The 21,888-nt window shown below is 46.3% G+C and overlaps 2 protein-coding genes across 5 annotated transcripts; both read left to right on the top strand.

Annotated features, from left to right (window-relative positions):
* Window positions 1–14,910, top strand: LOC133957129 (EMILIN-1-A-like). Its single transcript, XM_062392574.1, has 15 exons — window positions 1–416; window positions 3,877–4,002; window positions 4,820–5,031; window positions 5,369–5,628; window positions 5,988–6,161; window positions 6,920–7,568; window positions 8,334–8,494; window positions 8,972–9,278; window positions 9,355–9,741; window positions 9,818–10,066; window positions 10,243–10,434; window positions 10,886–11,002; window positions 11,157–11,174; window positions 11,321–11,455; window positions 12,104–14,910. Exons 1-15 carry the CDS (start codon window positions 283–285, stop codon window positions 12,424–12,426), a joined length of 3,444 nt encoding a protein of 1,147 aa, XP_062248558.1. The 5' UTR covers window positions 1–282; the 3' UTR covers window positions 12,427–14,910.
* A 457-nt stretch (window positions 14,911–15,367) lies between these two features.
* Window positions 15,368–21,798, top strand: si:ch211-71n6.4 (para-nitrobenzyl esterase). Of its 4 annotated transcripts, none has more exons than XM_062392076.1 (10): window positions 15,368–15,424; window positions 16,763–17,033; window positions 17,124–17,544; window positions 17,798–17,905; window positions 18,548–18,732; window positions 19,012–19,211; window positions 19,288–19,346; window positions 19,437–19,604; window positions 19,698–19,925; window positions 21,141–21,798. In XM_062392076.1, exons 2-10 carry the CDS (start codon window positions 16,770–16,772, stop codon window positions 21,281–21,283), a joined length of 1,776 nt encoding a protein of 591 aa, XP_062248060.1. In that variant the 5' UTR covers window positions 15,368–15,424; window positions 16,763–16,769; the 3' UTR covers window positions 21,284–21,798. The 4 variants fall into 4 exon arrangements, with proteins under 4 accessions (XP_062248060.1, XP_062248042.1, XP_062248051.1 ...); XM_062392058.1 differs by having other exon boundaries at window positions 15,371–15,424; window positions 16,701–17,033; XM_062392067.1 differs by having other exon boundaries at window positions 15,407–15,510; window positions 16,701–17,033.
* Window positions 21,799–21,888: the final 90 nt, after the last annotated feature.

Below are 21,888 nucleotides of genomic sequence, written 5' to 3'. Positions count from 1 at the left end.
CAACGTTTTCTTTGTTTCACATGAAAAGTTCTGATGAACAATCTCAGACCGAGTCTCACCGATCAAACCGGATTAAACTGGGATGAAACCGGATTAACGGGGGATTCAACCGGACTACAGGCGCAGAAGAGGAGCGGCGGGACTCGAACCGGAGCAGAAGTTCGAGTCTGGACCAGAATCCAGATCATGGATCATTAGAACCGGACCTGGAGGAAACGGGTCTACATGGAGATGAGAGGATCTCAGAAGTGATCGCGTGTTGATTGTTTATTGATCAGCGGAATGGCCGCGCTCCCGCTGCTGCTGCTCGTGCTCTGGACCTGCGGGCACGGCAAGAGCGCGTTCGCGACGCGACCCTCCTACAGCCTGTACACCGGCGGGCACGCGCACGGAGTCCGCGCAGCCAGCAGACACAGGTAGGATGACACGTGCACGGAAAGGAAGAGGATGATGATGGTGATGGAGGAGGAGGATGTGGTGACGTCATCTCAGACGGGTTCTCTGTGAGATGTTTTTATTGTGAAAGAGAAGAGGAAGTGTTTAAGAGTTGCTGGTTTGAATCCTGGTGCTGGAGGTTCGATACATCTGACTGTGACGTCACGATGAAGTCACAGTGACGTCCTCTCTGCTGGTCCCATGGTCACGAGCTCATGATGCAGCTTCAGGTTATTTAAATTAATTTAGATTTATTTAAATGTATTTAAACCCAGAACATCCGTCAGTAGAACTAATTCCTCCATGAGCATCAGCTCCTTAAAGGCTCAGCGTGTAGAGCTTAGTGACATCTACTGGTGAAGTGTCACGTTGCAGCTGACCCCCCCCCCCCCCCCCCAAACATCCTGGATCTGCACCAAACTGAAAAGACTGTGTTGTGAGATCTTTGGTAAAGGAACCGGGGTGAAAACATAACCTCCCTGGTGAAGTTAAATATTCACGAAAATTCTTTCAGGATATTAAGATAAATTGTCGTGATTCAGTTTGTTCATTGACCTCTGCTGACCCCTGACCTCTGCTGACCCCTGACCTCCAGATTCAAACTCAGGTGTTGTCTTCTGGGTCTGAACTCGCGCTGCGCACGAGCCAATCACAGCCCACTGATCACTTCTAACCCGGGTCTGTAGGATGTGTACGACACTTTCCACGCAAACGTTTGGATCAATAACAACAAACTTAATGTTAGTTGATCATGGTCCTGGTCCTGGTCCTGGTCCTGGTCCTGGTCCTGGTCCTGGTCTGGGTCTTGGTCCTGGTCCTGGTCCTGACCCTAACCCTGGCCCTGGTTCTGATCATGGTCCTTGTCCTGGTCCTGGTCCTGACCCTGGTTCTGATCCTGACCCTGGTTCTGATCCTGGTCTTGGTCTTGGTCCTGGTCCTGGTCCTGGCCCTGGTTCTGATCATGGTCCTTGTCCTGGTCCTGACCCTGGTTCTGATCCTGACCCTGGTTCTGATCCTGGTCTTGGTCTTGGTCCTGGTCCTGGTCCTGGTCCTGGTCCTGGTCCTGGTTCTGCAGGAACCGTCAGTAACAGATTTGTTTTTAACTTGAACAAACTATTGAAGAACTTCACGTTCACTGATGTTCTCATATTTGGAGAATATATATATTAGTTTATAATAATCCTATTTCATTAGTTTGAAGGATTATAAATTAATATATAAATGAGGTCATAGTAATGTTGACATTCTTCTGTTTAACTAAACGTATTATGATCCTGTTGAATGTTGGAACGCACAGATTTGCTTGATATTCACTATTTTAGTTATTTCTATATTTCTATACATTTACAGATCATTTTTTATATTAATAGCAAATTGTATATTACAGTGAGTTAATGTCTATGTATACTAAAAATCATATATTACTCACCGGTACACTACTGTGGCATTATATCATTTATAAATTCATATATTTCACATTATTTTACTATATTTACCAGTTTACTCAAACTCATATTCATATTGTACAAGATATGTTCTTATAACAATATAAATGTTCACGTTAATTTCAACATCTTCTTGTGCTCGTGCTCAAACACAGTTTCCTGTGTCACTGAACCTTCACACAGGATGTTAGTCTACGACACGGATCCTCAAACTGTGTCGCGCGCCCCGAGTGTGTGTGTGTGTGTGTCTGTGTGTCCAGAAGCCAAGCTGAAGAGAAAGGACGATGAAGCTGCCTTGCTTGTGGGTTCACAGTCAATGAAGGAGGAGCAGAGACCAGTGAAAACTCTATGAGACCCAACAGATAGACACTTAGCAACATTACACCCCCGTCACATGCATGTGTTCTTTTTGGTTGAGCTTTATCATTGTTCACAAAGTGATTATATTAAAAATTATTTTTCTCTATTTTTGAAAAAGTAGAGACTCAGTGACGTCACCAAACGTACTTCAATTAAGTTGAATTTAAGCAAAGTTATTGAACTATTCTTTGAAAAAAGTGGCAAATGTCACAAAAAGTTGTTTTAAAAAGGTTTTCAGCAATTCCTGAAGTAATGTGACTTTGTAATATTTCTCTGAAGAATCTGAAGATCTGCTGCTGTGACAGGTGGATTTCTCAGGTGTGGGTTCAGTTCTCATCTCATCTCTGGAATCAGAACCTCAGTCTATAAACATTTTACTCATTTTCACGATTCAACACGTCGGACACGAGGCCGGAAACGGTTCTGTTTGTTATTTCTGCGATAGAAGCGTTTGTGGAATCTGACGTAAGAAACTTTCGTACAAACTCAGCATGCGAACAAACGTACGAGAATTTAAAGATAAAAATAAACAAACACTAATTGATGTTTTTGATTTTAAATAAACATTTTCTGAACAAGACAAGTTGACGTTTGTGTTGTTTCCCGTAACTGTTCACATGAAGTCACAGTTACAGCTTGTATGGAAAGACACAAACACACACACACACACACACACACACGTAAACACACACACACAGTGAAGTCTGAGATGTCATCATCATACATTTTAACAAACGCCTAAATGACTCATTTCCTGTAGAGAGAGTGACATCATGCTGTGTGTGTCTGTGTGTGTGTCTTCTTCTCTCTTTGTGAGGACCAGTTGCTCAACACAATCGTGATGTTTGAGGTTTGTGTTGCATTATGTCGACGAGCGTCCTCACAAAGAAGAAGTGAAGTTAAAAACGTTTGGGTTTGTTTGTCGTGTTTGTACGAACAAATGTACGAGAGATGTGAGACCAGAATCCGAACATCTTCTCTCATGAGGTCGAATGATTCCTCTCATCTGTCTGTGGTGTGTCAGTGTCTCAGCCAGCTGGAGGTCAAAGGTCAAAGCTGCTCCTGATACTGAGGGTGAAGACGTGACAGTGACATCAGGACTGAATGTTGGAAACAGAAAATCACACATTTTAACCCTTTGATCTCCTGGAATTCTCTTTTTATTTTACTAATGTAAAACAAGCTGAAAAACATCAAACAAATTCAACACATCTGATATAAATTCAGTTTTAATCCAATTAAATAAAATCCCAGAATAAATTCTGTTTGAATTAAAGACACGTTTTAAAAGACATCATCTCAATTTAACAGATGAATGTTCCTGTGGCTCACTGATCATGTGTCAGCTTGACAAAGATTCAAATCTCCTCGATTCATTTTCTCTCCACATTTAATCATTCGTACGTTAAATAAAAAAAGTATTTTTCAGCCGAAACAACTTAACCAGTCGAAAACCAGTAGATTCCTGGTTGTTGTTCAGGATTCCAGAGAATTTTAAACATGATTTAATTTTAAACACAAAAAGACTGATGACATCACAACCACGCGCTGAACATTTGCTGAGGGTTTTACCCACAATACCCCTCACACATCAACAATGTTGTGCTGTGTGTGTTTGTGTGCGTGTGTGACACAGGAACTGGTGTTCGTTTGTGGTGACAAAGACGGTGAGTTGTGTTGTCGAGGACGGAGTTGAGACGTATGTGAAACCTGATTATCATCCCTGCAGCTGGGGGAGCGGACAGTGCAGCCGAGTGGTGGTGTGAGTATACACACACACACAGACACACACACACACACACACACACACACACACACACACACACACACACACCACACACACGCTGGAATGTTGGTGCATGATGACTTCACTGTTTTAGTTATTTGCATTTTACAGTATTAGCAGCTGCTCCTTCAGAAGTTTGCTGACGTGTTTTCTGTGTGTGTAGCGCCACCATCAGGCCACTCCTCCACACACAGCTTCCTGCTGATTGAGACTTTAAATAGTAACAACAGGTCACATGAGGGATTCTAACATCTGTTCCTCGGTGTTTCTGTTGGTGATTCTCTTCTGGGCCGACCGGCCCTGCAGACCCACAGATGGATTCAATCACGTTTTACTTTCAGTTTTCAGAGGCTCTGATTGGCCGAGAGCTGCTCGCCAACATATTTGTGGTGGACTGAAGGGAAAGAGAAATAAGAGAAGTTTGCCTGAGATCTGAGATCAGATAGAGAAAATCTTCTGATCAGCAGGAAACTGTAGAGAAACTGGTGGTCGGTTCGTTTCACAGGATTAACAAATCCAGGTTTATTACGTGATTTCACTTCCTGTTCCTGCAGGTGGAAGCAAAACATGGTTCTCTCTTACTGAGCACATGAACCCGTCCAATCACAGCCCGCAGCCGACCCGCTCCTCGTGATGTCACATGGACACGTCATGATGTCACATGTACACGTCGTGATGTCACAGGAACATGTCATGACGAGCCGGTCGGTTGCTGGCTGTGATTGGACGGTCTTGTTAACATGATGTCAGACAGGTTCTTGTGTGACAGCAGACCCCCGACGTGTCTCTGCAGGTACCGGAGCTTCATGAGGCCACGCTACAAGGTGGCGTACAAGATGGTGACGCAGATGGAGTGGAAGTGCTGTCAAGGCTACAGCGGAGAGGACTGCTCCATCGGTCCAGCTGGTGGAGCAGGACCCCAGATCTCCACCTTCAGACCACAGCCCAGACCTGGACCTGGAGGAGGGACGGGCTCTGGAGGAGGACAGAGCGGAGGACACGGTGGTGAGTGGAGTCACAACGTTATTGTTTAGACTTGTTTTTTAATCATAGTGTCGTTAGAAGACACTTTAAACATTTCTTCTCACTGGCTTTAGAGGAGTCAAAGACCTGTTTCATCAAAAGAGTTGTTGAATATTATAATTCTCAGCTATTTATGATCTTAATAATCAGTTTTTCATTTAAATTCTTTAGACAAGTTGTTTCTAAGTTCAGTGAAACCAACTCGAGAAACTTTTCATTCTCAGTCCAACACACAGCAGCAGTCATGTGACCTGTGCTGACCTCTACTGGTGACCTTCAAGAACTGCTCCTCTTATTGTTCTGTTTTTATTTTTTCAAGGAAAAGCTGAGAATGAGAAGATGAGGCAACTTGAGGAGAAGATCCAGAGTCTGACCAGGATCGTCACGGACCTGCAGTCCACCATAAACAATCCGTCCATCAGCAGAGGAGGAGGAGGAGGAGGAGGAGGAGGAGAAGGAGGAGGAGGAGGAGGTGGCTCGTCAGGAGGAAGAAACCCTGCTGATGCTGCTCAGCCAGAGATTAAAGAGACGATTCACAGTATCCAGACCAAACTGGACCAACTGGACAATCGCACACAGGTGTGGCAGCATTTCCCTTTTTCCATATTTACCTGTGGGGCGGTTGTGTCAGATCCTGACGGGTCAGATCCTGACAGGTCAGATCCTGATAGGCCATATCCTGACAGGTCAGATCCTGATAGTCCAGACCGTGATGGTCCAGGTCCTGATAGTCCAGTTCTTGATAGTCCAGATCCTGACAGGTCAGATCCTGATAGTCCAGACCCTGATGGTCCAGGTCCTGATAGTCCAGATCCTGACAGGTCAGATCCTGATAGTCCAGACCCTGATGGTCCAGGTCCTGATAGTCCAGTTCCTGACGGGTCAGATCCTGATGGTTTGTGTTGTTTTGTTCATGTTGGCTCCTTCTCCTCCGACAGGCTCATGATAAAAACCTTCTCAGCATCAACAACCACCTGGTGAACGGGAAAACCAACGATCTGGACGGAGGTTCTTCTGGAGGAGGACTGAGCGGAGGGAAGCTGAACTCACTGAAGGAGGAGATCCTAAAGGAGCTGGAGACCAGAGTGTCGCTGTCCTGCTCCTCCTGTCAGGTATCACCAAACTACAGTCAGCCAATCACAGCGCCCCCTGATGGTCAGGAAGTGACTACACTCATATGTGAAGGAACAGTTCAAAATTTCCGACAATGTGTCAACACAACATTACAACCAAATACTCACAACACAATGACTTACTTGTAGCCCTATCAAATACTCCAACACACGTATTTCAACGGGACTCTAATTTGTCCTGAACATTGGACACAAGAGTTGAGTTGAGTGGATGGATGATTGATTAGTTGATTAGTTGATTGGTTGGTTGATTGGTTGGTTGATTGGTTGATTGGTTGATTGGTTGATTGGTTGGTTAATTGGTTAATTGGTTGATTACTTGGTTGATTAGTTGATTGGTTGGTTGATTGGTTGGTTGATTGATTAGTTTATTGGTTGGTTAGTTGGTTGATTGGTTGATTAGTTAGTTGATTGGTTGGTTGATTGATTGATTAGTTGATTGGTTGATTGGTTGATTGATTGATTGATTAGTTTATTGGTTGGTTAGTTGGTTGATTGGTTAATTAGTTGATTGGTTGATTGGTTGGTTAATTGGTTGATTACTTGGTTGATTAGTTGATTGGTTGGTTAATTAGTTGGTTGATTAGTTGATTGGTTGGTTGATTGGTTGGTTGATTGGTTGATTGGTTGGTTGATTAGTTGGTTGATTGGTTGGACGACAGTGGAAAACGTCTGTGACAAAGCAAACTTCACTGAAGCTGAAGTCGAACTGTTTTTGATTCAATTCTGTTTTCCAGGCCGGCGTGGAGGATCTGCGGCGACAGCAGCTCGAGGACCGAGAGCGGATCCGAGCTCTGGAGAAGCGGCTGAACGTCATGGACGCTCGTCATGGCCAGGGACTGGACGGGCTGCGGCGGGACGTGCTGCGGCTGCAGGGATGCTGCAACACGGTCAACGACCTCCGAAACCGCGTCACCGATGCTGAACGTAAGATCAGCTCGGCCTCAGAGAACTTCGACGTTCTACAGAACCGCTTGGACAAGACGCTCAGCGGAGCAGGAGGCAGCACCGGCCCGACCAGTGGGACCCAAGGAGGAGCTTCTGGTGGTCGTGGTGGAACCAGTGGCGGTGGAAGAAATGTTGTGGTGACCGAGGACATGTTGGACAGTCGCCTAAGAGACGTGGAGCGGCGGGTCAACGACACAGTGCAGCAGACCGAGCAGAGCTGTTCACACCTGGAGAACGACTTGAAGGACTACGCCCACAAAGAGGTGAAGGACCTGAGGACGGTGTTCCTGGACCGGTTCGATGACCAGGCCTTCAGGATCGCAGACGTGGAGCTGGACGTGGGCCTGGTGAAGAACCGAGTGAGAGACCAGAACCAGAGGCTGCTGCAGCTGGAGAACAGCACCTCCCTCATCATCAGGAGGCTGGAGCACTGCAGCTGTGGAGGAGGAGGAGGAGGAGGAGGAGGAGAGGGAGGAAGCTGGGAAGGAGGCGACCGAGGAGAGGGAGGAAGCCAGGGAGGAGGGGGAGGAGGAAGAGGAGGCGACCGAGGAGAGGGAGGAAGCCGGGGAGGAGGAGGAGAGGGAGGAAGCCGGGAAGGAGGAGCAGGAGGAGGAGGAGGAAGAGGAAGAGAGGGAGGAAGCTGGGGAGGAGGGGGAGGAGGGGGAGGAGGAGATGGAGGCGACCGAGGAGAGGGAGGAACCTGGGGAGGAGGAGGAGGAGGAGTGAGAGACCAGAACCAGAGGCTGTTACAGCTGGAGAACAGCACCTCCCTCATCATCAGGAGGCTGGAGCACTGCAGCTGTCGAGAAGGAGGAGGAGGAGGAGAGGGAGGAAACTGGGGAGGAGGGGGAGGAGGGGAAGGAGGAGGAGGAAGCCAGGCAGGCGGGGGAGGAGGAGGAGACGACCGAGGAGAGGGAGGAAGCCGGGGAGGAGCAGGAGGAGGGGACAGAGGAAAGGGAGGTAGCTTAGGAGGAGAGGGAGGAAGCCGTGGAGGAGTAGGAGGCGAGGGAGGAAGCTGGGGAGGAGGAGGAGGAGGCGAGGGAGGAAGTCGGGGAGGAGTAGGAGGCGAGGGAGGAAGCTGGGGAGGAGGAGGAGGAGGCGAGGGAGGAAGTCGGGGAGGAGTAGGAGGCGAGGGAGGAAGCTGGGGAGGAGGAGGAGGAGGCGAGGGAGGAAGCTGGGAAGGAGGAGTAATTCCAGGAGGAGGTAACAGGGGAGGAGCAGGAGGACGGGTCCCTGGGACCGGAGGAGGAAACACCACAGAGAAGTCTCTGGCGTGGAGAGTCGTGGCCAACGAGGATCAGATCCAACATTTCAACACTCGACTCAAAGACCTGTCGGTGTCCGGAGACTCTCTGTACGACAAGGTGACCTCACCACGTTTTCATATCTGAATATCATATCTGCTTATAGAAAATATGAACTCACTTTGACAGATTGTATCAAAACTATCAGGACAAAGATCAAAGACGAACAGTGACGTCAGAACTGTTATATATAGAATGATAAGATATATATATATATACTATACATAGTTATAAATAGAGTTATGTAGAGAGTTATATATACTCGTAAAGTTATATTGAGAGTTTTCATTCTTAGAAAGTTATATAGAGACTTACCTACAGAGCTAAATATAGTTATAAAGAGTTTTTATGTAATACGAAGAGTTATTTAAAGTTACCAGAATCAGAAGGTATTTATTGTGTTATATAGAGTTCTAAATAGAGGTATATGTAGTTACAGAGTTTTATGTAGAGTTGGTGGTATAAATAGTATAGAGTTATAAAGCGTTATGTATATATTCTAAATATATTGAATAGTAACTGTGAAGTGGTTTCCAGGTTGTGGACCTGAGTCACGACGTCCGTAAGATCAAAGCCCTGACGGGCGACCGCGGTGAACACTTCACCAGGATCGTGACGGAGGTGGAGACGCTGGGACACGACTGCGACCTCTGCAGGAAGGTGGAGGAGGAGCTGCGGAGGCTGAGGAATCACTCCCAGGATGCACTGGGGCGCATGCAGAGCCACATCAACAGACTCCAGACCCGACTGGACTCAGAGAAAGATGGCTGCCTCCAGATGTGTTCACACCTGCAGGGCGACGTCCGCCTGCTGAGGGACGACGTCAGGAGGTGCAGCAGCAAATGTAAGAGCCGCTCGGACACGCCCACAAATCTTTAACCCAGACCGACTGACAAATATTCTAATGTGACGTCCAACAGGTGGTGGTTCTGGTGGTTCTGGAAGTTCTGGAAGTTCTGGTGATGCTGGAGGCTATGGTGGTTCCGGAGGTTCTGGTGGTTCTGGAGGTTCTGGTGGTTCCGGAGGTTCTGGCAGTTCCGGAGGTTCTGGTGGCTCTGGTGGTTCTGGTAGTTCTGGTGGCTCTGTTGGTTCTGGTGCTTCTGGTACCAGTGAAGGTGGAACTGGGCTGGATTCTGCGAAGCCATTAGACGGCCACAGTGTGATCGGAGGCTCCGTCCACAACAACCAGCTGAAGACGCTGCAGGGCGAGCTGTCCGAGGTCGTCCTCACCTTCAGCTCCATCAACGACACCCTGAAGGGAATCGAACACACGATGCAGAAACACGGCAGCGTCATCACCGACCTGGGTGAGTCCAACTCGATGTCCTCATAGCTCCCCCGTCCCCAGCTGCCGTCCCTCACTCATCCTCTGATCCCCACCAGGAAACACCAAAGATAAAATCATCTCCGAGCTGGACAAAATCCAGCTGGAGGTGACGGAGCACATGGAGGAGAGCCGGGACCGTTTGGACGGGCTGGACCGGGACGTGCGGCGGTTCGAGAGCACGCTGCTGGTGGAGATGGGCGACTGCAGGAGGTCCGGAGACGGCCTGGAGAAGAGGCTGTCCAAGCTGGAGGGCGTCTGTGGGCGACTGGACGGCGTCTCCGACTCAATCCACAAGATCAAGGAAGGTACAGGTTCTTTTTATTCTCACTTTAATTCCACTAAACATAAAGTCTTCACATGTTCTTACGTGTTCATACGTGTTCATACGTGTTCATACGTGATGTTGCTCCTTGTTAAGATCTATGAGACAACTGTGATTTGATTTGATTTGATTGAATGTTTGAACTGTTTCCGTGTTCAGGACTGAATCGTCACGTGTCCAGCTTGTGGACATGTGTCTCTGGTCTGAACGACACCGTCGTCCATCATGGAGGAATTCTGGACGTGATTCAGAAGAATCAGGACGACGTCCACGGCCGGATGAAGAACCTGAATTCAAGCCTCAACCACGTCCTCAGAGATCTTCAGAACTTCTCTGAGCAGGACGTGAGCGGTGAGCAGTTTGTTTTAGAACTTTATTATCATGTTTTCACTCCTGTTCATACGACTGATGGTTTGTCAGTCAGACGGATTCAGATCTCAAATTTTGTCTTTTCATTTTCAAGTTTTTATTCTGAAAATATTGTTGTTATTATTATTGTTGTTATTGTTATTATTATTATAAAGTTCAATCAATGGTCACAGTTGAAACACAACAAAAATCCTGTCCAATCATGTCACATGAGCAGTGATGATACTTCCTGTCGTCAGTACATGGATCAATAACTGACATGTTCAAACCCACAGAACTTTATTTTGATGAGGCAGAGATGCAGGAGTCAGCGTTTTCTTCACCTTGTGAATAAAACTTTCAAATTGGATTTAAAAAATGATGAATGTCGATTAAGCAGCTTCTACTTCTCTGCTCATTGTGATTTCATTTTATTTTATTTATCATTACACAGGCCAGCCTGGACCCCAAGGACCACCTGGTGAAAGAGGACTCAATGGGCTGCCGGGCCCCCGGGGGCCCCCAGGACCTTTTGGACAGCAAGGACACACCGGAGCTCGAGGTTTTCCTGGTGAGACGGATGTTTTTTATTTTCAATATAGAAAGTTAATGTGTAATGACCTTAAATCACAGGTAGAATTTTACTATTTCAGTTCATATGAACATGCGTGTGAAAACATGTATTTATATATTTATATTTCTAACATGTAATCTGGTTCTTCCAGGTCCCAAAGGGGAATCAGGTATGTGATTTTTTCAACACGTTACAAATCATAATCATCATGCATTCTGCAGTGATGTGTTTATACATGTGTGTTCCTGTTTATGTGTGTGTGTATGTGTGTGTGTGTTTGTGTGTGTGTGTGTGTGTGTGTGTGTGTGTTCTCAGGTCTGCCCGGTGCTGATGCTCATGTCCCCAGACTGTCCTTCTCGGCCGCCCTCACCTTCCCTGTGGACAAAGCTGGGACCATCGTCTTCGATAAGATCTTTGTGAATGAAGGAGATTTTTACGACCCGAGAACAGGTAGCTCGTCCACTCATCACAGGGTTGTTGGTTCAATCCCCAGCTCCTGAGTGTGTCTCTGTTGTCAGTTTGTCTGAAGACCTGAACAAACTGAAACTGAGATTTGTTTATAATAGTTTTATTATTGCAAACTATGAATCCTGATGATTCACTTTTCAGACAGAAGAGAACTTGACCAAAATAAACATATGAATATATAATAATAATAATATGTAACAGTAACTTGTTAAAACAGTGGAATAGTTTCTTGTTGAAAAGATTTGCTTCTATACAAAAAGCAGCTTTTGTCTTTTTCTTAATTGGAAAAGAATCACAACCTTCTCGACCGTCGCCATGTTTGTTGTTGTCTGAAACTCTCGACCCGGTGCTGCCCCCTAGTGGATGTATTGATTAACAGTCATGCCAATGTACCGACTCATGAGTAAGTGGACAGTGACGGTTTCTCTTTTCGTTCTGTGAAGTCAGAATAAATGAGTCTTTAGTTCACTGAGCCGCTTCACAAAGTTCTGCTCTGGGACTGTATCGCCACCTGCTGGCCGGCTGTGCTTGTTTCAGTGTTTGTAGTCGCTCTGTGTTCTTGTCTGGACGGAGATGTTTAGTAAGACTCTGTTAGTTGATCTGGTGTCTCTCTGTGAAATGTCCCTCCAGGTGTTTTCACTGCCCCAGTAGACGGACATTACTTCTTCAGCGCCGTCCTGACGGGTCATAAGAACGAGAAAATCGAGGCAGTTCTGTCAAAGTCTAATTACGGCATGGCCCGCGTGGACTCTGGAGGCTACCAGCCCGAAGGCCTGGAGAACAACCCAGTGGCCGAGGCTAAGACCACTCCAGGCTCCCTGGCCGTCTTCAACATCATCCTGCCGCTGCAGGCCCGGGACACGATCTGCATCGACCTGGTGATGGGAAAACTCGCCCACTCCGTGGAGCCGCTCACCATCTTCAACGGGATGCTGCTGTACGAGGACATGTGACCGCCTCGTCCTGACGGAGCCTGAGAACCAGACAGGAACAGGAAGTGTGACGTCAGAGGGTTCAACCCTGACCCTGAATGGCCCTGAATGACCCTGACTCTGACCCTGACCCTGAATGACCCTGACTCTGACCCTGACCATGAATGAATCTGATTCCCGAATGAATCTGACCCTGAATGACCCTGACTCTGACCCTGACCCTGAATGACCCTGACTCTGACCCTGAATGACCCTGACTCTGACCCCGAATGAATCTGACCCTGAATGACCCTGACCCTGAATGACCCTGACTCTGACCCTGAATGAATCTGACCCTGAATGACCCTGACTCTGACCCTGAATGAATCTGACCCTGAATGACCCTGACCCTGAATGACCCTAACCCTGAATGAATCTGACCCTGAATGACCCTGACCCTGAATGACCCTGACTCTGACCCTGAATGAATCTGACCCTGAATGACCCTGACTCTGACCCTGAATGAATCTGACCCTGAATGACCCTGACCCTGAATGACCCTAACCCTGAATGAATCGGACCTTGATTGACCTTGACTCAGAGGTTATGACAGAATATTTTAAATGAGGTCATTGTTTCTAGAGTCTTTACGTCTCTTTACCTGTGGACGACAGCAGCAGTTGAACTGTGCGACTGCTTTAGTCCAATCACCTGATGTGATGTGGTCACGTGACCTCAGAGCAGCACTGTGAGGACACGACTGTAAACCAGGACTCGCTGGCGCCTGCTGCTACTTGAATCTTTTAAACACACGACTTCCTGTGGTGAAGAATTACAGAATTAACAGTTTGTAGCAATACTACCCCCCCTACAGGCAGCATAGTTCATTACAGCCACAACATACAACCTTGTCTTTTCTGATTCTTCAAGTTTGAACCATAGAGGAGCAAAACCTGCAGAATGTGACCAGAAGGTGGCGCCACTGGAGAGATCGTCTGCATCTAAAAACAAGATCGGGACATTTATTGATGATCTGATTGGTCGATATTTAGATCCGTGTGTGGTTGATGATCTGAGTCAGAGACACTGAGACGTCTGGACAGAGTGATGATCCTCAAGCTCCGCCCTCAGCAGGTCACATGGGAGTTTAACTTTGAGTTTGATGAAAACCAAGAAAACGTTTTGCTTTATAAAAGCAGAACATGTTCTCTGTTGAAGTTGATAGGAAGTGAGTTCACATTGTGAATGTTTTTATATTGAGCTGCACCGTCTCTTGTTTTAATTGTGTTCATTTTTGTGTTCGAGTTTTTAAACCATTATAACAAAATGTCACTTTTAACGTGTTTAAAAGAACAAAGGCATAAAACACACCATATTTTCTTATTGTCAACAAATCACATTAAAGAGCAGCAGTGGATGAGGAACGTCAGAAAACCACACTGTAAAAATACAAAGAGAAGTTTTTATTTTAAATGTTATTTAAGTAAACATAAAAAAATATTTATCATTTAAATGTTTTATATTTTTTAAATGTATAAAATCGTATAATATTTTATAGCTGTGCGCATATACACACACACGTACACACATACACACACAAACACACACACAAACATTAAACTCATCTTTAGAATCTGACTGATAAGAACACCATCTATAAGATAAAATAAGATAAGATAAAATATGTTAAGCTACGATAAGTTTAAAATAGATAAGATAAGATAATCTGTCCTTTGGTCTTTTCAAACAGAAACAATACGTTTGTTTATTTACATGTACAATGAGGAAATGAGATTTGACCACAAGGGGTCAGTGTAGTCACATTCTAACATCAGGTGTGAAGAGAACCAGTCACATATTAGTTAGACACACAGTAGTTGCATAATCAACTACTGTGTAAAGTACTTTATTACAATATGTGAGTAAAAGTACTCAGTAACTGTTGTTACTCTAAATAGAATCTCATCAACAGACACATTATTAAAACTTAGTTTTCTGCTGAACATGTGATTTGTTGACAGAAATGAAAATATTGAGTGTGAACGGAAACAGTTTAAATCTGAAGTTAAACCTTCACCACTGAGATGTATGAAGGACAAACACACACACACACATACACACACTCACACATGCACAGACACACACTCACACATGCACAGACACACACAATGGTTTCTGCTCTAATGATCATTTCTCTAAGAACGACGTATGAATCATGTATTTCAACTAAACCTTCTGTTATTTAATGACTTCATCAGAAGCTGATGTGAGGATGAGTGATGGTTTCATATCACTGACGTGTTTGTTTTCACTATTCACTGAATAAACTGATGAACCAGATATTTATAACATGTATACTTTAGCTATCATCTTCATCTAGTCCGAGAGGAGAAGTCTCGAGCGTCACTTGTGTTTGAGTGAATTCTAAAGTTGATTCTCCGACAGGCTCCAGCTTCACTTCTCATGTTAAATCACACTTTTGTATCCAGTAAATTTCACTGTCATTAAAACACGAGTGAAACCAAAGAGATCGTTTATCGAACTGTGTTGTTTTGTCTTGACTGACACCCATTGGACGGTACTAGCTGTCAATCACTAAGTGGTATCAACCCCCCGACACGTCTGGGGCTTTATGGTCTGTTTGACTCTAAATGATCATAATTCACTAAATGAATCAGCTGTTTGAAGAAGACTTGAAACTAGAGACAGACATGAACTCCTGATGTTTACTGACGTTATAAAGTGAGAAGTCACTTTCTATAGACTTCTATATAAACTACCTGTGGACTCGCCCCCTGCTGGTCATTATAGAAAGTACATCACTTCCGCATTGGCCTCACTTTCTGGACTCGGAGTCTACGAATATTTGTGTTTCTATTTTTTGACCTGAAGCACAAACAGTGCGAGTTCGTCTCCGTGTACTGTCTCTTTAAATGTGACTGAGAGGGGGGAGGAGCCGGGCATGCGCGCTCACGGTGCGCGCTCCACCCTGAAAACAACTTAGGTGCGTCAACTGTTATACCGCGTGAGACGGGACATGGTGAGTAAATCCCATTTTAACTTCAAAGTGTCTGAGGGAGAAAGAGAAGAAACGATTCTTCAGAAGAAGAGAAAAGAAGAAGAAGAGTGAGAGAAGTTCTTCAGCATAAAGTTCACTTTATCTCTTCTTCTCTTTTCTGCAGGAAACGAGCTCAAACTTGACAAACTGAAGTTTATCATCTCGTTGTGTTGACAGAACTCATTAATCTGTTGTTGTTGTGTTGTTGTGTTAGTTTATTGTTCATGTGTTGTATTCCCTTCTTGTGTTTCTGCGCCTCAACACGTTCTGTTCCGTTACAGGATGTGAACACACAATCTAAAATATTACTTCATTCACTTCATCAGAAATACTCACAACCTTTATCAACATACATAATACTAATACTTCTGCTACTACTACTAAAAATAATAATTATATCTATGTATCACTTCTCAAAACAAAGTTAAAAATCCTTCACAAATAACAAAAAACGAGTAAAAACACAAAATAACAGTTAAAACATGAACATCACAATAATAAAAACTGGAATCAGAGAATGTAGCTTTGGCTTTGACGTTTGGAGATAACGCTACTGGCCAATAAACCAAAGAAGAAGACGTGTTAGACTGAGTTTATTTTAAAATAGTTTCTGTAGAATTCATGGAATGTATAGTGTTAAATTTAACGCACGATTTTTCATTGTTCTTAGTTAATAAAAACATGTCCCTCCGAAAATATCGAGAGAAAGGCCAAGGACAAGTTAAAAAGTTATATTTCATTTTAAAATATCTCCTGTTAATGTCATAATATCATATATTATCATAATATAACCAGTGGTCACTTTATTAGGTACACCTGAACAAGTTGAAACAAAACTAATCCGCAGTGAGAGAATCAGAAGATAATTCTGATTCATGTTCATGTTCATGTTGTACAGGTCGTACAAATGTTTGATTTATTTAAGGAAACGAAAACTCACCGACTGGGTCTGAAGATCGTCGGCTGTTTTACAGACTCTGAGACAAGTGATGAAAAACATTGAGTATCAAAACTTCAGTGCAGATAAACCAGGTGGATGAACACAGTTTCTAACTAGTTTATAAAAGCTCAGCACACAAACTCTAAAAAGTGACAGAATGTTGGAGAAGAGTTTGAGGACGACTCACTGAGACGAGGACGAGTTCTGAAGTGTCAACACAGGACAAGACTTTCTGTCCTCTCTTTGTCTTTGAAAGCAACAAATTCAGTTTACAGTTCAGTTTCACGTCCGTCTTCTTCTTCCTCGTTTCTCCTGCAGCTGTCGAACAGATTGAATCTGATCTGAGGTCAGTCCTGTTCCGTTCCTTTCTTCTGACGCAGAGCGGAGATGAACCAGGACGCGTTTGAGGTCCCGGCGAGGACCGAGTACCGCTACCTGGTGCAGGAGGAGGACGAGGAGGAGGTGCAGTACGTCCGCCACAGACACTACATCAGCCCCTTCCTGGTTCTGTCCAGACGCTGCATCTTCTTCATCGGCCTCGGCGTCCTCGCCCTGCTCGCCCTCGCCACCTACCTGGCCTACGTGGCCCAGACGCTGCCGCCCTCTGCCGCCCAGGTGTCCACGAGCTGCGGAGAGTTCAGAGGAAGACACGTGAGTTTATTATACACAAAGTAGAAAGTAGAAAGTAAACATGCAACATGTCAACCAGCATCTCGATCCTTCTTCTTCCTTCTTCTTCAGAACCATGGAGCCTACTCTTTTAAGGGGATAGCGTACGCCGCCCCCCCCGTTGGCGAGCTGCGTTGGGCCCCTCCGGCGGACCCGACCTGCCGGAGCAGGGTGACGGACGCCGGACGCTTCCGCAGCATGTGTCCCCAGGTGCGTCCCATGTCCAGATCGGGGAAGGTGATGGGCCAGGAGGACTGTCTCTACCTCAACGTGTGGACGCCCTCGCTGCAGCCGGACGCCAAGCTCCCCGTCATGGTGTGGATCCACGGAGGACACCTGCACTCGCTCAGTGGGGGGGAGCCCTGCTACTCCCCCACGGAGACGCTGGCCGCCAACACGGGCGTGGTGTACGTCAGCTTCAACTACCGACTCAACGCCTTCGGCTTCCTGGCGCTGGAGATGCTGAGAGAAGGTTCTCCAACAAACACCTCAGGTCCGTCCACACACACACACACACACACACACACACACACACAACATTTTCATGTTCATTGTTTAGAATGTTAGTGTGATGGGATCTCCTCCATGTTAATGAAATGAATTTAGTTCTTAGCGAGATGTTTTTTCCGATGAAGTAAATGGGACACCATTAACAAGGTCCCATAAAGTCTGCTTCTCGTTACTGACTGATCCTCCTCTGTCCGTCCCTCCGTCCATCCGTCCCTCCGTCCCTCCGTCCCCGACAGGGAACTACGGCCTCATGGACCAGATCGCGGCTCTGAAGTGGGTCAAGAAGAACATCCGCACGTTCGGGGGAGATCCAGGGAAAGTCACCATATTTGGACAGAGCTCAGGTACTAAAGAGAACAAGTTAGAAGGTCACTGACGCACTATGAGTCTGAAGAGACATTACTTTAAGTAAATGTTTTATACTGCAAAACATTTTTATGCAATGGTTAGAAAGGGGAGATTCAAAAAGTGGATCTTTAATTGATAATTAAAGGTCCAGTGTGTAAGATTTAGGTTAAAGGATCTTTTGACAAAAACAAATACGATGAAGATCAAATTCAGGAATCACCTGAATCTACAAAGTGTTGTTTCATTATCCCAGAATGAGCTTTTTATATTTATATATATTTATATATACACATCGAGAGTGGCTCCTCTTATATGGAGGCCGCCATGTTGTACCACCATGTTTCTACAGTCGCCCAAAATGGACAAAGCAAGAACCTTGGGTTCTTATGATGCCTGAGCTGCAACATGCAACTTCACCACTAGATGTCACTAAATACTACGCACTGAACCTTTCATTATAAATCAATATGTTGAGTATTGATTCATATTTTAAATCAGAAATGTGTCAATGGTTTTCAGGTTTTCAGACGTAAGAGTTAGCAGCTTCATTCTGTTTTAACTCACAAACAGTTAACAAGTCGAACAATCGTTAATTCATATTTGAAACCTTCTGTGTGGTGGTGGACATGGAACCTCAGTGTGGACCCTGATGACGTCCCAGCCGGCGAAGGGTCTCTTCCAGGCAGCGGTGGACATGAGCGGCCCGTACGTCCGCGACGTGCCCCTGAAACAAGCCGAGTCCGACAACCTGGTTTTCCTAAAGAGGACGAAGTGCGAGGACCTGAGCTGCGTCCGACGTCTGTCTGTCCCTCAGGTGCTGCAGGTACGAAACCTGCACTCTGCCACGGTCAGGTACCTTCTCTGAGCTCCCTCATGGACTGTAAGTAAAGGTCAATGACATGACAGCTCTCAAAAGTAAAGACAAACCATGTGGATCGCCCCCTGGTGGCTGTAGTTTACCCTGCCTCCTCCATGTTAGCAGATGGGACATGGACCAAACAAACAAAAAACACAGTAGACGTTAAATACGTTTTTTCTAAAAGATGGTTTCTCCCAAACACACTAATTCAACTATGACCCCCCCCCCCCCCCCCCCCCCCAGGCCATCCCGTGGCAGGAGCACCCCTTGTGGGCCCCCGACGGGATGACAGACCTCCCCACTAGAGGGCACTTCATCGGCCCGGTGGCGGTGGTGGACGGATTCGTCCTGGAAGCTCCGACCTTGGAGGTGTGGGGGACGAAGGGAGGACACAGCGACGTCCCTCTGGTAGTGGGGTCGACTGAGCAGGAGATGGACTTCAGGTGAGAGCTCAGCCGGTTCAGGTGAGTCGCTGTCAGCTGACCTGTCGGCTGATCGGACTGTGTGTCTTCTCTCCAGACCTCCGGCTGAGAACATCTCCAGGTGGACGTGGGAGGACTACAGGTGGTTTGTGACAGGTACCAGTCTCAGTGGGAAACCATGATGAGCTCCGTGTTCATTGTTCTCAGTATCTCTGTACCTGAACGTCTCCTGTTTCCTCCCGACAGATAAACTCGAGCCCTTCAATAAGACTCTCCCTAAAGATGCGTTGGACCTGTATCCGGTCTCTGGAACCTGTCCCACCGTGGACCGCTGCCCGGAGTGGGCGTACACCACCATGGCGTCCGACATCCGGGTCACGTGTCCCAACAATGAGCTGGCAGGGTTGGCTGCAGGTAAATTACATTTTCAACCTGTGATTCTACAGACTCCAGTTTCCAGCGTCTGTTGTTTATGTCCCGACATCTCACATCTGTCTGTTGCCTCAGCTGCACTGACGAGCCCGGTGTACCGTTACGTGGTGACTCACACGCCGTCCGGACCGATCAGCGCCACCAGCGACCTGCTGCCGTTCAGCAGCCGCTTCGCCTTCCACCGCCTGGACGCCCTGGCCTTCTTCAGTGGACTGGAGTCCGTCCTGGGGACGCCTCTGTCCGACGGGGACAAGAGATTCCAGGAGGTCATCACACGTCACCTCGTGACCTTCGCCAAAACAGGTGATGACGATCCTCCTCCTCCTCCTCCTCCTCCTCCTCCTCCTCCTCCTCCACATCATCATTCCTCCTCCTACTCATCCTCATCCTCATCATCATTCCTCCTCCTCATCTTCATCCTCCTCCTCCTCATCCTCATCATCATTCCTCCTCCTATTCATCCTCATCCTCATCATCATTCCTCCTCCTCCTCCTCCTCATCTTCATCCTCCTCCTCCTCATCCTCATCCTCATCATCATTCCTCCTCCTCCTCCTCCTCCTCCTCCTCCTCCTCCTCCTCCTCCTCCTCCTCATCCTCATCATCATTCCTCCTCCTACACATCCTCGACCTCTTCCTCCTCCTCCTCCTCATCATCATTCCTCCTCCTCCTCCTCTTCCTCTTACGCTTCCTCTTCCTCTTCCTCTTCCTCTTCCTCCTCATCTTCTTCCTCCTCCTCTACCTCCTCCTCCTCATCATCATTCCTCCTCCTACTCATCCTCGACCTCCTCCTCCTCGTCGTCCTCCTCCTCCTCCTCATCATTCCTCCTCCTCCTCATCATTCCTCCTCATCCTCATCCTCATCCTCCTCCTCCTCCTCCTCATCCTCCTCCTGCTTATCATCATTCCTCCTCCTCCTCCGCCTCCTCCTCATCATTCCTCCTCATCCTCGTCGTCCTCCTCCTCCTCCTCATCCTCCTCCTGCTTATCATCATTCCTCCTCCTCCTCCTTCTCCTCCTCCTCTTCCTCTTCCTCTTCCTCTTCCTCTTCCTCCTCTACCTCCTCCTACTCCTCCTTTACCTCCTCCTCATCTTCCTCCTCCTCCTCCTCCTCTACCTCCTCCTCCTCTTTAAATTTAAAAGAGAGGATCAAGTTGTGGTATCAGTGAAAAGCAGTTTCACTTCATTTTACAGAAACAATCTAGTTTCTGTTAAATAAGAACTCACTTCTCGTTCTCTTAAGACTTTATTCTTGTTGAATTACGACTCAATGCTCGGAAAGCTACAACTTTACGTTTCCTCACATTATGACTTTATTCTTGTAATATTACAACTTTATTCTCATAACGTTACGACTTTATCCTTGAACCAGGATTTTCCTCGGCATGGCCCTAACACCCGGAAGGTTCAGTGTTTTGAAATGTAAATAAACAGCCTCACGGAACTTTGAACTCCGACCCGTGAGACTCGTTCTCGTTTCCTCTGAACGTGAAACTGAACTCTCTCTCTGTCGTGCAGGTAAGATGGAGAAGGCGTGGCCTGAGTTCCCAGCAGCCACTGCTCTCCTGTCCGGCCGCCTGTCGGTGACTCCCAACCACTCGGCCGCTCGCTGTGATCTGTGGAGAGAGAACGGCCTGTTCGACTACGCCTGGCCGAACTGAGAGCTGAGGGGAGGATGTCATGAAGACGCCCCCCCCCCCCCCCCCCCAGCTCAGAAGCGTGGACTTGTGGGTAATTGGAGCCTCAGGAACTCGAAGGTGAACATATGAGAAGAACAGGAACAGAGATTCAGTTTGTTACGTGCAGACGAGGAGGATTTTCAGGGACGTGATTGGAGAGGAGACAGAATGAGAAAGGTTGTGTAGCTTTATTTGTGTTGTTGTTTGTGAACATGTGAGTGAATCACACTCTTGTGTTGTGAACTTGTGAAGTTCGGCTGTTTGCACTAATTAATTATCTTGGATTCATTTATTTTATTTCCTGTTTGATTTGAACCTGTTTTTAGTTTTGAAGCTTTTTCATGAATCAAAGTTTTATTCACAAATTCACTACAAGTCTTTTCTGAGCTTTTTGAGCTTTTTGAACTTCTGAGCTTTGCATCGTGTTTTGTTGTGTCGACACTTTTTCACTTTATATTTTATAAGCTCAATAAACTCAAACCACTTCCATCGTGTTATTTAATGTTTGGTTTCATGTTGGATCTCCTCAGAACATCTACGCACAAAGAGACAAATGAACAAACACAACAACCACAACAGATACAAAC

Source organism: Platichthys flesus, chromosome 1, assembly GCF_949316205.1.
Source record: "Platichthys flesus chromosome 1, fPlaFle2.1, whole genome shotgun sequence".
Classification (NCBI taxonomy): Eukaryota; Metazoa; Chordata; class Actinopteri; order Pleuronectiformes; family Pleuronectidae; genus Platichthys; species Platichthys flesus.
Note: the sequence above shows the minus strand (reverse complement) of the source record. Positions and strands in the feature narration are given on the sequence as shown.

What these genes read in the sequence shown, in the direction of transcription:
- LOC133957129 (XM_062392574.1), top strand. Translation starts at nt 283, where the DNA reads ATGGCCGCGCTCCCGCTGCTGCTGCTCGTGCTCTGGACCTGCGGGCAC. An exon ending in GAGGCTGGAGCACTGCAGCT is followed by an intron (nt 7,569 to 8,333) that starts GTGGAGGAGGAG and finishes TTCCAGGAGGAG; the next exon opens with GTAACAGGGGAGGAGCAGGA. An exon ending in CAGGAGGTGCAGCAGCAAAT is followed by an intron (nt 9,279 to 9,354) that starts GTAAGAGCCGCT and finishes GACGTCCAACAG; the next exon opens with GTGGTGGTTCTGGTGGTTCT.
- si:ch211-71n6.4 (XM_062392050.1), top strand. Translation starts at nt 15,422, where the DNA reads ATGGTGAGTAAATCCCATTTTAACTTCAAAGTGTCTGAGGGAGAAAGA. An exon ending in AAGAGAAAAGAAGAAGAAGA is followed by an intron (nt 15,511 to 16,762) that starts GTGAGAGAAGTT and finishes CTTCTGACGCAG; the next exon opens with AGCGGAGATGAACCAGGACG. An exon ending in CATATTTGGACAGAGCTCAG is followed by an intron (nt 17,906 to 18,547) that starts GTACTAAAGAGA and finishes ATGGAACCTCAG; the next exon opens with TGTGGACCCTGATGACGTCC.